At 40.2% G+C, this 14,439-nt stretch overlaps 2 protein-coding genes across 5 annotated transcripts in view; both read right to left on the bottom strand.

Annotated features, from left to right (window-relative positions):
- Nucleotides 1-48: 48 nt before the first annotated feature.
- Nucleotides 49-8,810, bottom strand: LOC134176208 (uncharacterized). Of its 2 annotated transcripts, XM_062642891.1 has the most exons (8): nucleotides 8,741-8,809; nucleotides 6,620-6,668; nucleotides 6,358-6,553; nucleotides 5,511-5,663; nucleotides 3,243-3,337; nucleotides 2,038-2,222; nucleotides 1,787-1,975; nucleotides 49-247 (listed from the first exon to the last, which is right to left on the bottom strand). In XM_062642891.1, the coding sequence occupies exons 1-8, from the start codon at nucleotides 8,796-8,798 to the stop codon at nucleotides 60-62; spliced, it is 1,113 nt and encodes a 370-aa protein (XP_062498875.1). In that variant the 5' UTR covers nucleotides 8,799-8,809; the 3' UTR covers nucleotides 49-59. The 2 variants fall into 2 exon arrangements, with proteins under 2 accessions (XP_062498875.1, XP_062498874.1); XM_062642890.1 differs by having other exon boundaries at nucleotides 6,358-6,668; nucleotides 8,741-8,810.
- Nucleotides 8,811-11,756: 2,946 nt separating this feature from the next.
- LOC134198551 (lysosome-associated membrane glycoprotein 1-like) overlaps nucleotides 11,757-14,439 on the bottom strand; it is an 8,816-nt gene continuing 6,133 nt past the window's right edge. The window contains exon 7 of one of the 3 annotated variants that reach the window (XM_062667963.1): nucleotides 11,757-12,093. In XM_062667963.1, coding sequence (XP_062523947.1) covers nucleotides 11,936-12,093 — 158 coding nt within the window. In that variant the 3' untranslated portion in view covers nucleotides 11,757-11,935. Of the gene's footprint in view, nucleotides 12,094-12,361; nucleotides 12,629-13,993; nucleotides 14,299-14,439 lie in introns of those variants that run through there. The other 2 variants (XM_062667964.1, XM_062667965.1) reach the window with 2 other exon arrangements.

The following is a 14,439-nucleotide window of genomic DNA, read 5'->3' as shown; positions in this document are numbered from 1 at the left end:
TGGGTCTCAAGTTAATTTATGTTCAGACCCGTAGCTTGGATGCTATGCAGCAGTCAAGTTTACTGGAATGATGTGTAGCCAGACTTGTAGGTCTTGAACATAGCGGTTGGATGATTGTCGGTTCCTTGAGTTGCAAAATGAATAATGACGGCAACGAGGACGAGGACGGCAATGCCTCCAGCTATGCAGCAGGCTGTTACAACCATTAGAGTGTTGTCAGTCTCAAAGTCTGCTGCACACTGAAATACTGAAAAAATGCGATGAGTTAGTAAGATGTAACTGAGGTGTTTGTGTAGTGGGTGGACAGATTTGCTACTGTAAGCATGTTGATATGTCTCATAATTGTCTAATGTTTTTGTATTGAGAAATGCATCCATCCAATACAAAAGCTTAATGTATTGAGAAATGTCTAATGTATTGACAGATGCATCTCTTTCATACAACAGTCTAATTTATTGTGAGAAATGCATCTCTGTAATACAATAGTTTAAAATGACACATAAACTAAGAACTGTATCCTTTTAGTACAGTTGTCTAAAGCTTTTAGATTTTTTTAGATTTGTTAGGTTTTTATTTTTAATATGTTTTAGATTTTTAGTATACTATGACTATTAATTGGATGTATTGTGTTTCTCCAATTCAACAGCATTAAACTTTTCAATTCAATAGTCTTAGATTTTGAGAATAACTTTTGGCAACATAATCATCATTTACAGAAATGATTGTGTCAGTGTTTGAGTAGTCTGGGCACAGATATGCAGCCAACAATGTTTGTGGGATGTGCACAGAGCCTTCTAGCCAGAGGTTTTTGGTGTGTATTAGACACATAGTGTAAGTCAAATTTTTTGCAAATCACTTGTGTGTGCTCTTTTGAGATTGAATTTCAGCATACCCTGAAAGAAGAAAATTGTGTGTGAATAAAGTCATGCAATTTCAGGGACATCACTATTAGTGCGGAATTGATTTGTGTGATATACATGTACAGTCCTATCTGTCCACCCCTCTGTTGGCACTGCTATGTCACTGGTAAATAGTCAGGTGGCACAAACACTTTCCTGTCCTGTGAAGATTTGCACTTGAAATAGTTTAAGATAGATGCCAGTGCACGTTAGTGTGTTTTGGCACGGAGCATGGGCAGGGAAACTTATGTGTGGAAATTAATTGTGCCATGGGATGTAATCGCACAAAATCACACAAATTTTTCTCCTGCATAATTTTCTTCTTTCAGGGTATGTGTACATGCTGTGCATGTAGATTGTAGTCAAGCTAGTAAATGAAGATGTGTTCTACTCGCTTCAGAGCTACATATGTCAAGCTTAGGTACAGGCTCGTGCAATAAACGGTAATCGGGCAACAAATATGATATTGCTCTGGAACGGGGGTGATAATCTATACGTATGTGCATGTACAATGTAGTTGTGTGTGTGTGTGTGTGTGTGTGTGTGTGTGTGTGTGTGTGTGCGCACGTGCGTGCATGTTGTGCGGTGTGTACATGTTACTACTTCAGGTTGGGAACCCATTTGGCTGCCCCTTAGTGTTTAAGCTGGCTACACACCTGGGTGGTGTGCAACAGTCTTGTACGATATTCTAATGTTTAAAACTTGAGAGAAATATTCCTCCCATGCAACAACTCAAGCAATGAAGAGAATCTGAGATGCATCCCTTCTATGTAATAATAGTCTAATGTGTCAAGACATGCATCAGTTTGATCAAAAACAGACAATTGCATTGAGAACTGATCTTTTAATGCTGTGAATGCTTGTTTTATATCAAAATACTTTATTACCTGGTGGCATAGCATTGTCACTGATGTTGTATCTTTTGTGAATGTAGTAGAATGGATTAAGAACAGCATACTTTATGTTCATTGTAACATCTCGACTCAGTGATAGTGCCGTATGGGCATTGCACAGGTATGTCGTTCCGGCAGCTGTTTGAAAGAATGACTGACTCTGAGATGCCGTTTTGTACTGATCTGTAGATACACATGCAATAGATTAACTAACTTGGGGTTGCTGCATTTTGAAATTTACGTACATGGTTCTACTGGATCTTCAAACATGTCTGATCCAGTGTAATATTTGAAGATGACATCTGACATGTATTGTTGCCCTTGGAGATCTTGAGTTGTCTCAATACGGAACCCTGTTGGTTCAAATTCGTTATTGTGTTGGTCATCTTCGTCTTCATTGTTGTGTTGGTCATGATCAACTGAATCCTCGCTATTGCAAACAAGTCATGAAATGTGTGTGTGTGTGTGTGTGTGTGTGTGTGTGTGTGTGTGTGTGTGTGTGCACGTGTGTGTGTGTGTGTGTGCGTGTGTGTGTGTGTGTGTGTGTGTGTGTTCATGTGTGCACGTGTGTGTGTGTGTGTGTGTCTGTGTCTGTGTGTCTATGTGTGTCTGTGTCTGTGTGTCTTATTGTCAAAATAATATTAAGTTGAGCTGCAATACAGTGCATTGTGTATGTCTTTACGGTTGTTTAGCTTATCTATAGTAAAATTGTGGCTTGCTTCCCAGTCAGTTATCAGCTTGTTATTTTACCAGCCTTCACTACTATTTGCTCGTAGGACTTTCTTCTTTGCTGTCCTACCTACACTTGCCATCAGTTTATGCGTACGTATTTTGCTTGCTGGCTGCTATATTTTCTTTGTTTCAAGTTTTCTAAGCAATTTTGGTATGACTGGCTGACTTCTTCCAAACAGCAAATTCCTATGCATGCCAGACACTTCTGATTTGGTTAACATTTTCTTGCCCTCTTTTTGTAGTTATCTTTTTTTCATTTTGTTTTGACAAGCAAGTTTATTTACTCTACAACTATTCACTTTCTGGTCATGGCTTGTTGCATACATGTATTTTGGTTTGCATGTCCTTTAGGAGCGTCCTGCTGCTTCTCCATCTCTGCCCTATATTGTGATAGGCTGATAATTAAAGTACTATGAACACAGCTGTAGGAACTGTGGGGCCAAAGGCGGCCTTGCATGGCCTCCTAATACTTTTTTGTCTTGGTGCATTACTTCCAAATGCAAAAACAGCATAATTATGTTGCACAAGATTGTAATTTTTAGCCACACAAACCTAGAAAATTTCTTATGCCCATGATGAGATATATGTAGCTACTAGTACCACTAACCTACCGTAAGTTAATCTATTAGGTTGTTTTATTAGTGGTAAATGTGAGTTATTGTTTTATCTGAATAGTTGATATTTGTGGTAGTCGACATAACCACAAAATTTTACTCACGTATAGACAGGTGTCCCGGTTGTTTCATTTTTTATATCTGGGGCTTGAGTTGTTGGTGCTGCTGTAGTAGGAATGACCTCTGTATAGAAGAATGTCTGAAAAATATACAACAAGAATACTTTGTAAGTACTGCAGGACAGAATGCTGGCACTATAGCAGGTCACTTTTTATTTCTTATTTATTTATATTGTGTTAAAGAGATGCATTTGTTAGTACATTAGAGTATTGCATGGGAATTATGCATTATATGGGTCAATTGTATTGAACTGATGCATTTCTTATCCGTGTATGTGAAGATTGCATCTCTCAACTCACTAGTACTCGTACAGTATTTTAATTGGAGGAGCATTTCTTGTCTCATTGCTTGCTTTGCCTACATGTTCGTTGCAATGGGTAATACTTATGTAACATAATCGACAAATTGGATGCACCAACATCATACTGAAAATTATATTAATTTTTATTTTAGAGAGTAATAGTGTTTCTAATTTTATTAATATCTGCAGTACAATATTTTTACTGATTGTAGTGAGCTACAGGATTCCAACAAAATCTGTAAAATTTATGCCGTACAAAGTCATATACAATATTGTGGTAAAATTGTAGTAATACTACCCAAAAAAGTCGCCTTATGATGATTTACTGCTTTTCGGGCAGCATCAGGGTGTATCTCATAGGGTTGTCAACAATAACTCAGATGATATAGTGTCAGCAACATGTTGACTCATGTTGACTCATAAATTATTTACATCACATATTTTTGCGTAATTGTATTTGTGTAACAATCAAGGCAATCCACACTCAAATAAACTTTATATTTTACGATTCTAATTGTTAATCAATAAGAGCTTTTCCATTTAAGATTTTGCAAAACAGTTTTTGAGGATTACTTGAAGAAAGCCTACAGGTGTAGTAAACGTGCATCGTAGTACAACTAGCTGATACAACCATGGCTCATTGTAGACCAAAGTCAGGGGGCGTTTGAGTCTTTGTTATTGACTAAGTGTTCATGTACTTGCACCAAGCAACCAGCCAAGAACAACCAGACATGTGCAGAGAGCATGTTACAAATGTGCATGATTCTTGGGTAATATATAGCCAAGAAGAGGGGTTTCCACACATCTTGGAAACTCTTGATAAACTCATTAGACTTTTTAGTGATTTATGGACAAAACTATGTGAAACGTTTACTAACATTTTGTTCGCTTATCAACACTGCAGGCATGCAACTCTGCTTTCTGCCATTGATTGATGAACTCAAATTTCTTATCATTTTCTTTCTTAATAATTTATTATGTCAAATTTGTAGTAAAAGCTGTCTGCTGCTTTGGTTGGTCTAAACACTGCCATAGTATTATTTTAAGTTTGAGTAAGCCAGGCACTGCTGCAGAATTAGGAGAGATCAAGAAGGCCAAAGAAATAAATGAAAGAGAAGTCACTCAAGCAGGTGGTCATTTCTACCCATTCATTGTGGAAACTTTAAGGCACTGGTCACCTTCAAATTCAAAGACTCTAAAGTCATCACCTGAAAAGCTTCATCAACAAACCATTTAACATTGTCTCAGGCTTACTCAAACTTGATGGAGCAATTCAAATTTTGGTACTGTAGTACAGTAGAATGCCAATTTTTATACAATGGACTGAACTTGGAGCTTGATGATTTGTCGGATTTCCTGTAGCTGTAACGTGGTCTAACATGTAAGAATTTAGGGACTTTAAAGTGAAAACTTAATAATTATTATATACATGCAATTGAAAATCATTCAAGAATTGTTGTTCTGTAATATAGTAGTAATATATTTTATATTATACCTGTACAGGTATACACTGCTACTTTTTTAGCTATATATAACAAACAATACGAACTAACTTGCAATGACTACATATTATTTTGAGGATATTATAATTTTTAGTTAATATTTGCGCTGCTACCATTCTGAACATTCACTTTATAAAATCACAGTGTATCAAATTATGAGAATATGTCACGTGACTGATAGATGTAATGTGATCTATCAATGTAACGTGATCTATCAATATGTTGTAATATTGACTCTTAGCCACGCGAGCTTATCAATTTGATAATTGACGTCGTCTTCCGCTCGGTCAATTGGCTTGGTCAATTATCTCCTGGTAAGCCCTTCAAGTCACTAATATTGATAGATGCCTACAACCATGCTCTGACTATTACTTAAAAACTGACTTATACTAATTTTCTCTGTATGTCTAAGACATATCTGATGTCAATTTAATAATGAATTTTCTTACGAAAAAGATGAAGGTTAGAGAGAAGTCGCCTCCATCCCAACTGACGGTCACATTGGCTCGATACGTGATGATGTTGTTTCTATAATCATAGACTGACGGACAATCGCCGGAGATCTCAACGTCTTCTGGCAGCTCAAAATTGCTGATGCTCGTCTAATATACATATACAGTATGTATACACGAATGGCAACAGTTGAGGCATTACTGAGAAGTGTTTGAAAGTAGGTCTCTGCATGTTGTAACGTTCGTACCTGTACTTTGCTGTCGTCTAATTTTTTTCTACTGGTTCTCTTACTGACTGGTGGTGTGTCTGCGTGAGTGCGTGAGTATACGCAACTGTGTGTATGTGTATATTTACATGTACCCTGTCAGTTTCATTTTTATCTTGTCTGCAGCTGGTTTGGATTATTGTGCGTTGTTTCTTCGGTATATTTGTGCACGTCTTCATGAGTGCGCCCATGTGGTGTGTGTGTGTGTGTGTGTGTGTGTGTGTGTGTGTGCGCGTGCGTGTGCGCGCGCGCGTGTGTGTGCTAGTGCGTGTGTGTGCTAGTGCGTGTGTGTGTACGTTTGCGTGTGAGAGAGGGCGCAAGCATGCCAGGAAGCAAGCAAGCATTTCTGTTTGTCTGACTTTTTTCGCTTTGTCTTTCTTTCTGGTTCTTTGTCTGTCTGTCTCTTTGTTTGTCCTCCTGATGTCTTTATTTTTCTTACTCTTACTAGTCTACCTGCCAGCCTACTCTCCTGCTTGCTTTGATCGCTACGTGCCCTCTAATTGCTTACTGTTTTGCCTGACCAGTGACTGCATGTGAGTGCGTGTAGCGAATATAGTGAAAAGGCGGAAGCAACTTACACTGTTTTCTAACATGTCATAGACGATGGTGAATATGATTGCCATAGAGACGTTCAAACAGGTGCCATTGTTGCTTTCTAGAATGAAATATTTCTGGTCATATGACGGTATGTCATCTTTGTGATGATGAGGAGGTGGAGGAGGAGGAGGAGGATGCGGTGGTGGAGGTGGAGGCTTTTTGTTATCTATATATTCACTGCAGTTGCAGGAGCATTTGTCACTTTCACCAGACGTTGGGTAAGATGTACTTTCTGAATCATACGTCTGTGTGGCCGTTGGATATACACTTTCACTCATCTCGTCAGTTGACGCTATTAAGGAACAACAAGAGAAAGATAAAATTGCTTAGAGACAATAGTGACTAGCTGAGCATAAAGTTAGCTGATTAACATAACAGTAGACATTTAACTGCCCTGATTGACGTTCGTATAAAGCGATAAACTTACAGAGACAGGAATAGAAAAAGAAGTGATTAAAGGCAGTGAACAAGAAGATAATAGAGAGAAAGTTAGAAGGAGGAGAAACGGAGACAGAGAGGGACACAAAAAGGTGGATGGCCAAAAAGGGAGACCAAGATAAGAGCAAAGAATGTCAGCGATGCAAACGTGTGAGAAGTTGAGTTGGGTGTATATGTTTCATGTACATGATAAATGGCGAGACCGTGACTCAAGATCACTTGTATCTACAAGTTGTGAAACTGCAGCTTATCGATCAACAAGTTGCCATGGAGAAAAAGTGTCTAAGAAGGGGACAGAAATATTGCCATTTTGCAACATAGAATTTCTAAACAAATTTGTATGAAAGCTGCCTATTGTAACCATCGAGACTTAACTTCTTTCTAGTTTTGAACAGACACGAGTACACACACAACTGGGTATGCTACTGGACGCCATAAAGATATAGTGCCGTCTATACTTATCTGTCAAGCGACTCTAGTTTGTGTTGTACTATTGGACCAATTAATGTGAGGCATTTCAAGGAATTTTTGGTGCCATGGGCTAATCTACGACATCAAACTCGTCAGACTTCTCAATATCCCTCCTTATTTTCCGAAGCTCTAGACTATTTACCTCAACCTCACATGGTCGCCGTCTGTTAGAAAGACGTTGAAGTCGGCCTACTGGGATACCTTACCTAGGCTTAGAGACAAACAGTACAATCGTGTGCAACATAATTATGCCTTATTGCATTTGGGAAGTAATGAAGTGAGGCAGGAAAGTGATGGGAGGCCATGACGCTTTAGTTTTCTACGCCTATTTTAAAGTCTCAGTATAGATACTGATCTAGTTTACCTGTTGCACTCCAGTCGAATCTCGTCTTGTTTTTCTCTAACACTTTCTATACTATACCAAAGCATAGGGACAGGACAGGGCTACCATACGCATAGGCATAGGAATCGTGTCGGTTTAGGGGACAAAGGGGCTCCCAATAATATCCTTGCCTCACTTGCATTACTCCCAATGCTTTAATTAATAAATACGTGTTTGGCCCCCTAACTTTCAAAACTACCTACTCCTGTGTCTATAAATACGTGACAAGAGTAGCTTGAGTTGCGACAAGAGAAGAAACCGGAAATGTGACTTGCCGTCAACATGTTTGTGTGACATTGTTTATGCACAATAGCTTTGCACTATATTGGACTCGCAGATAGTCTTCAGTTTTAACGTACTACACGGTTTATCAACAGATCGTTAAGAGCTCAGTTCACGAGTACATGTGGACGATCAGTCAGTCCTCGCGGGTGGGCCCAGGATATGAGATGATCTTCATGCTCAGGCCAGATCCCCAACACACGTAGACGTCCAACCTTCCAACGCAGATGCATAGAAACGAGTCCCAAATCCTGAGCAACTTCAATTGCAAATATCGGAGCATGACAGCCGATCCCATTGCAAATGCGTCGAGTATGAATACATTTTAGCCAAGCGGGGACACCGATTGCAAGCAGGTTGTGACACACATGAAGGTGTGGCGTACAGCGTTAGGCAATCGAGCCAAGCCTAACATCCAACGAAACGAACACGTCGCAGGCCCATTCCTTTCCACATGCTCACAGAACGCCAAACACCAATACTCCGACCGTCGCATCATCGACGGACAGAGTCGTTAAGCATCCAGAGACGCCTGCTCGCCATTCTGTGAATAAATGACGAAAAGGAAAGCGTCGCAGTTGTCGAAGACAGATTTCACGTCAGTTATACCTTTGGCTACAGCCTTTCTTCACAACCAAGGCTCTCGGAAACGAAACAAGAAGACGAAGAAGAGACTAAGAGTATAACATGCAGACTGCAATGGTGCATGCAACATGTGTCGTACGTAAAGCTCAGTAAGTCATCATCAAGATGAAACATCAACGATCTAGACACAGAGTATTGCGTCTTACCTTCGGATGAAGCGAGATAAAGAGCTGCTAGAGTACAGAGCTTAAAGACAGCCGTCATGGCTAAACATCGAGTCCGAACTGACGGGTGTGGGTATGAAGCAGATTGTCATATGACTCAAGTGAGAAACGCCTGTTTTCGTAGAGCTGCGGGGTGATAGGACGTTCGACGCCGTCTGTAAGTGCCTAGAAAGAAGTGGGTGAGCCGGACGTTAGCAACACGTCGTCGCTCGAGCAACGTTGCTACGACGTTTGCATGACGCTTGGGCGTGGTCGGAGGAATGGGGACGCACTGTGGCTGTCGGGTGTGGAAGTGGACGTAGCTTGTTGACGCGCCGCCCTGCCTTTTAGTCGGATGATGCCAGACTGGCGCGTCCCTCTGTAGACTATATGAAAAGGCTGGAACTGCTAACGCTATCCGGAGTTGACGCACCTCGACGGTAAGGTACAAAAAACGGGCTAGAAATCTGCATCGTTTAGACTATAGCTAACACTTGATTTTTGGAATAGGTGCAAGCGTTGATGCTATTTCTTGGATTGGTGGTAAGGGGTAGACGTACCCTTTTTGCTTGGGTTTGTTTGTGTGTCATGCATGGGGGTGTCGGACATGTGTGTTGATTGTGTTTGTGGTTAGAGCGTCTTGAGTTATTCAGCTCCCAAACAACAACTTGTACCGTAGGGTTAGAAAGTTATTGAGAGTTTGGGGCCAAACACGAGTTCATTATTATAGTAGATCTAAGCGACAGGTAAAAATTTCTAACTGGGTTTCATTGAGGAGAGGATTTTGTAAAAGATCTAGAGTCCTGTCACGCTGTTGTTGGTCCCCCGCCCATAATGGTCTGGGAGCCACTTGTAGCTACCATAACTGGTCCTCCCGGACCATTTGTTGTTGCCATAGTTGATCCGGTATTGCCGTAAGTGGTTCCAGAGCCTAACCCTAACCCTCACCCTATTGTCCTAACCTGTAGCCCCGAACCAGTCATGGCTAGCTATGACCAGTTGTCGGGTGACAATCCGGTAAACTGTTAGAAGAGAGCAATCATCATGTGGTTGTGTCAACTTCAGGCTCTGTGCTGTTCTTTTTATTGTGTTTCTTCCTTGTTTTCGTGGCTACAATTATTACAGATTTTGGGAGTAATGCAGTGCATGAAGCTTGAAAACTATTTGGGGGGTCATAGCCCTTGTGGCCCATACGCGGTTTCTACTCTTATTGCTTAGAACGGTTTGATTTAGTCAACTTGCAAAGAACAACTCGTTAGTTAAACATGTCCCTGCTGCTTGATGTATTGTGATACTGTCTGATGCATTGTGTAGTGGATACTTTGTCGTTGCCTGTCTGCATGCGCTATTAATTCCGCTTCTGTTTGTTGGTTGGCTTGTACGTTTTCTTCCGCTGTGTCTTGTCTAGCTGCATGTTTGCACATTTCGTTTGTTTGCAGATTGTTTGTCTCTGTATGTTTATTATACTCCAGTAGGGGATCTAAGCAGGGGAACTGGGGGCACGTGCCCCAGTTTGGAGCCTTTATTGTTTTAGTTCTACAATATTACGAGTCAATTAATTAAAATAGCCAAACAGGAATCTAGATGACATGCAGATCTGACACAATTGACAACAAGTTGTCTCATCTTGCCAGCCTTTTTATGACGTCACTGTTAACACATTCGCTGCTAATTAGTCTGACGAGAAGAATGTTGCTAAACGTCATCTACTTGATCCCGACGAAATCTACTTTTTCTTTTTTCATAGTATTTCTACATGCTAACAAAGTGTAGGGGTTGTTTTCATGTATATAGGTCCATTGTAACGGCTCATTTAGCTTACAGCAAATGTTGGTCTACCGTCTATACTTTGTAAAGTAGTTTTAGCAAATTCTAGATTCGCCACTGTTATAATTGTCTGTATCTGCTTCTTTATTGTTTGTTCATTCTTCTGTCCGCTTGTTTTCTTGCGCGCAATGTTCGGTCTATTTGTTGAGTCTTCGTAGGAGATTTTGTTTCTTCGTGGTTTATTGCATGTGTGTTTGATTGTACGGTTGTTTGTCCACTTGTTCGTTTGTTTGTCAGTCTGTTTGTTTGTGCGTCGTTTATCTGATTTCGTTTTAGTCATTGACTGTTTTTCTTAATTAATTAAAACCTTTTCTGTCTGGTTTTCTATCCTTCTTTCGGTTTGTCCGGCCGCTCGTCTGTTCGTCTGTCGGTCTTTCTGTCTGTCTATCTGTTTGCTTATGTCTGTTTGTTTGTTTGTTTGTCCATTGGTAGCACGGTTTGAGGTAATTACCAATTAGCTCATATAGTGACTAGAATATACTTTCCAGCACGACTGTCAGTATGTTTCTCGTTTACTCGTTTTATCTTCCTTTTTTTGTAACTACATATATCAGTTAGTTTGTTTATCATTCTTACTAAATTTCTATAGTTAATCTACCCTCCTTTCTAGCAACCTATCTATTCACTCATCTTGCTTCCTATCAAACTGTTTACACTACTACGTGTATTTCATTTTGTTCGAGTCTCAAAAGTCAGTCACATCAACCAGTAACTTGAGCGTTGCATTAGGTCACAAGAATATAATCGGTTGTTTGACAGGAGCTCGGACACGCGCACCAGTTTGGTTGGTGGGCGTGTTTTTAAAAATATCAGATTACACTTTAGATTTAAAAGTACATTTACTTGAGCTTCGTTGTAATACTTCTTGTTGCATACTTGAAGTTCAGAACTCTACCAAGTTTACGACATTGAGAACTGCCGCTTGTACTATAATAGGTACATTTCTGTGGATAAAAGTTGATATTGATGCTAAAAGAATCTAAAATTTAACGCGCGTGCGCACGAATTCTTGATCATTTAAGACAACTCTTGCCAAACGTTAATTCTAGTATTGTGGTAGCCTTGTATTCATAGGAATTGGTCCATAGCAAGCCTTCTAAACACTTGTATTTGTAGGTAGGTAGGTATACGTAAAAATCTATGCGCATGCGTGCATACCTACGGTTTCTGCCGAGGTTCGCTCAGGTTAGCTAGTATGAGGACTTACTTTTCAACTCTTCACTTCATACAATTACGGCAAACATGCAGCTAGAGAGATGCACATCGTTTGCTATTTAATTGCTGTTAACGAGTGCATAAGTGCAGTCTAGACTAAAGAGAATGCTAATTTCATGCAAAAGAGCTCTACAGTCGCTGTCCCGGATATCTGTGTTACACTGATTTGTATCCATCACGCTTCTTTTTGACGCAGCAGCAGATCGTTACTACGACGAGTGCTAGTGCCACTCCTCCTCCTACGCACACTCCGATAATAATGTATTTTGTCTTGTTGTTGTCTTCTTGTTCCTTGTCTTGGTCGCACTCGAATTCTGGCAAGACAACAATGACATACAGCAATGAGACAAGGTGAAACGTGGCTAGGAAGTTAGAGTTGCGTATCGCATAGCTTGTTCCATCTGGTAATTGATATTTTCTATCTTATTTATATTTCAGTATTGCTAAAGGAAATCTATCCTGCATGCATATGTCTGTACGTGATTAGGCAGATTGTGCACTCTGCGCGCGCGCGTGTGTGTGCGTGTGTGCGTGTGTGCGTGTACGTGTGCGTGTGCGTGTGCGTGCGTGCGTTTGATTATGAGTGATCGCGGGCATGCGGTGCGGTCTTTACGCGTTTCCCCAAGCATTCCCCCTTTCTGCAAAAATATACGACTCCATTAATTAAGTATAATGAAACGTCCTACTAGACATCTAAACGTTTCAGCTAAATAGTTTCGTATCCGCCTCGTTGCTGTCGCGAACGTCCCACAAGAAAAGCAATGACAGTTACAACAAGAAGTACTCCCAATATGCTTCCAACAATGATAGGAATTAAGATGCGTTCTTTGTCGCTGTCACATTCGTACACTAGATTCGGAAAACAGGCATGAGAGGACAAAGTCAGAAGGGAGCAGTTCTAGTGCGGGATCAGTTGCTCAATTTTAGACAAAATCGAATTTGTGCTGGCGAGCATGCAACATCTTTCTTGGTGTATATATAAGTTCGAGGTTTGCTGCAATTCGAACAACTCAGTTACTAAGAGAATAATTGGTTCTCGATCCCAAATATTGAATTTATCGCTCACCTGGCGATGTTCTTGTACTGCATGTAATGGACATTGTGTCCCAGAGTCTGGCCTCAGGAAATGTATTTGATACTATGTATTTCCATGCTCAGAAATGCGCAAATGTCTTGCGTTGAACGCGTTAAAAATGTATAGAAGTACTGGATGTCATATTGAACATGTATTGTAACTGATAAACTAACTGATGATTTATCGATAAAATAATAATTTTTCTATTGTTTTTTCGTATTTTCCTAGGATGTCCAGACTTTTGGAACACTCTGTACATCTACATGTTTGAGTACACGCAGGTCCGAGGATTCATTTAGCTAACAATTCTGGCTGCATTGGCATTCCAGAGAGTTTTTCTATTTTCTCTTTGTCTTTTAGTCTGATCCAGTCGTTGTATATTGTCTGTTTGCTTGACAATTAGTCAATCAGTCTGTCAGTCTATACGTGTATTGGAATAAGTTAACTAAGTCAGGTATAAATCGAAGCCATTAAAATCTATACACAGCTAAAAGATTATGAATTTTCTAACGTATTTGCATCATATTCTGCTGCAGTCGTCTGTTTGTCTGTGTCTGTCTGTCTGTCTGTCTGTCTGTCCGTCCGTCCGTCTGTCTGTCTGTTTTTTGTCCGTCTCTTTGTCCGTCTGTTTGTCTGTGTCTGTTTACATCCGTCCGTCTTTCTGTCTGTCTGTCCGTCCGTCCGTCCGTCTGTATGTATGTATGTGGCTCAATTGGTTAGAGTGTGCAGTTGGAGATTGACTACATCCGGGACCTTTGGGTCAGAGTTCAAGTGCGGGTGGGCCACATACATAAATTCCCTTGGGCAAGGAACTAACATACAATTGCCTCTCTCTCCGGAGTGTCAAGTTCTGTCCAAGAAGAAGAAGAAGTGACATATAGACAGTGACTGATGATAGCGTTGTAGCGTTGTAGCGTTGTAGCATTGTAGCGTTGTAGCATCATAGCATTGTAGTAACCTGGGCCCTAAGGGTCCTTGTAACAAAAAAAAAAAAAAAAAAAAAAAATGTATGTCTGTCTGTTGATCTGTTTGTGTCTGTCTGTTTGTTGTCTCTCTCGCTCTCTGTATCCTCTATAAACACCCATTTTAAAGTCATAAATCGAACTGCCCAAAATCTTCACCCCAAATTGCCTGCTTCATTAATTTTGATAGCCATGCATAGGCACAACAACAATGTATTGACAAAATTGCTATAAAACTATCACCATCTTTTCCTTATAAAAGCACAAGAGACTTAGTTAAGTTTGTTCTCTTCAGCAACAAACATAAAATGACATTCACTGTACGTGAGCCTAGAAAGAAATTCATAATGCACGATAGTGGCCTCTACTGCGGCTCCGTCCAATAATGAAAGCCAAGGCAGCGAGTAGAAGCAGACCAGCCAGCGTGACTCCCACGGCAATGGGAATGATAATCTTGTCTCTGTCTGCCTTGCAAATGTACACTACAACGAAGAGGATTAACCTCATCACTAGTCTGACTTATAGAAATGGTAGAGCAATGTCTTTTGTTGGTGCAGTAACTTTGAAAATGTATTTTGTAGCAAAACCAAAGGAACTATTGATTGAAAATGTTAAATATTATT

Source organism: Corticium candelabrum, chromosome 2, assembly GCF_963422355.1.
Source record: "Corticium candelabrum chromosome 2, ooCorCand1.1, whole genome shotgun sequence".
Lineage (NCBI taxonomy): Eukaryota > Metazoa > Porifera > Homoscleromorpha > Homosclerophorida > Plakinidae > Corticium > Corticium candelabrum.
This window is presented reverse-complemented; position numbering and strand designations above follow the sequence as displayed.

Bases quoted from the DNA above. Each gene is read 5' to 3' on its own strand.
- LOC134176208 (XM_062642890.1), bottom strand. From the start codon at position 8,798: ATGACGGCTGTCTTTAAGCTCTGTACTCTAGCAGCTCTTTATCTCGCT. The intron at 6,669-8,740 runs GTAAGACGCAAT...GTTCCTTAATAG, and splicing joins TTATCTCGCTTCATCCGAAG to CGTCAACTGACGAGATGAGT. The intron at 2,223-3,242 runs GTGAGTAAAATT...TGTTTGCAATAG, and splicing joins ACCGGGACACCTGTCTATAC to CGAGGATTCAGTTGATCATG.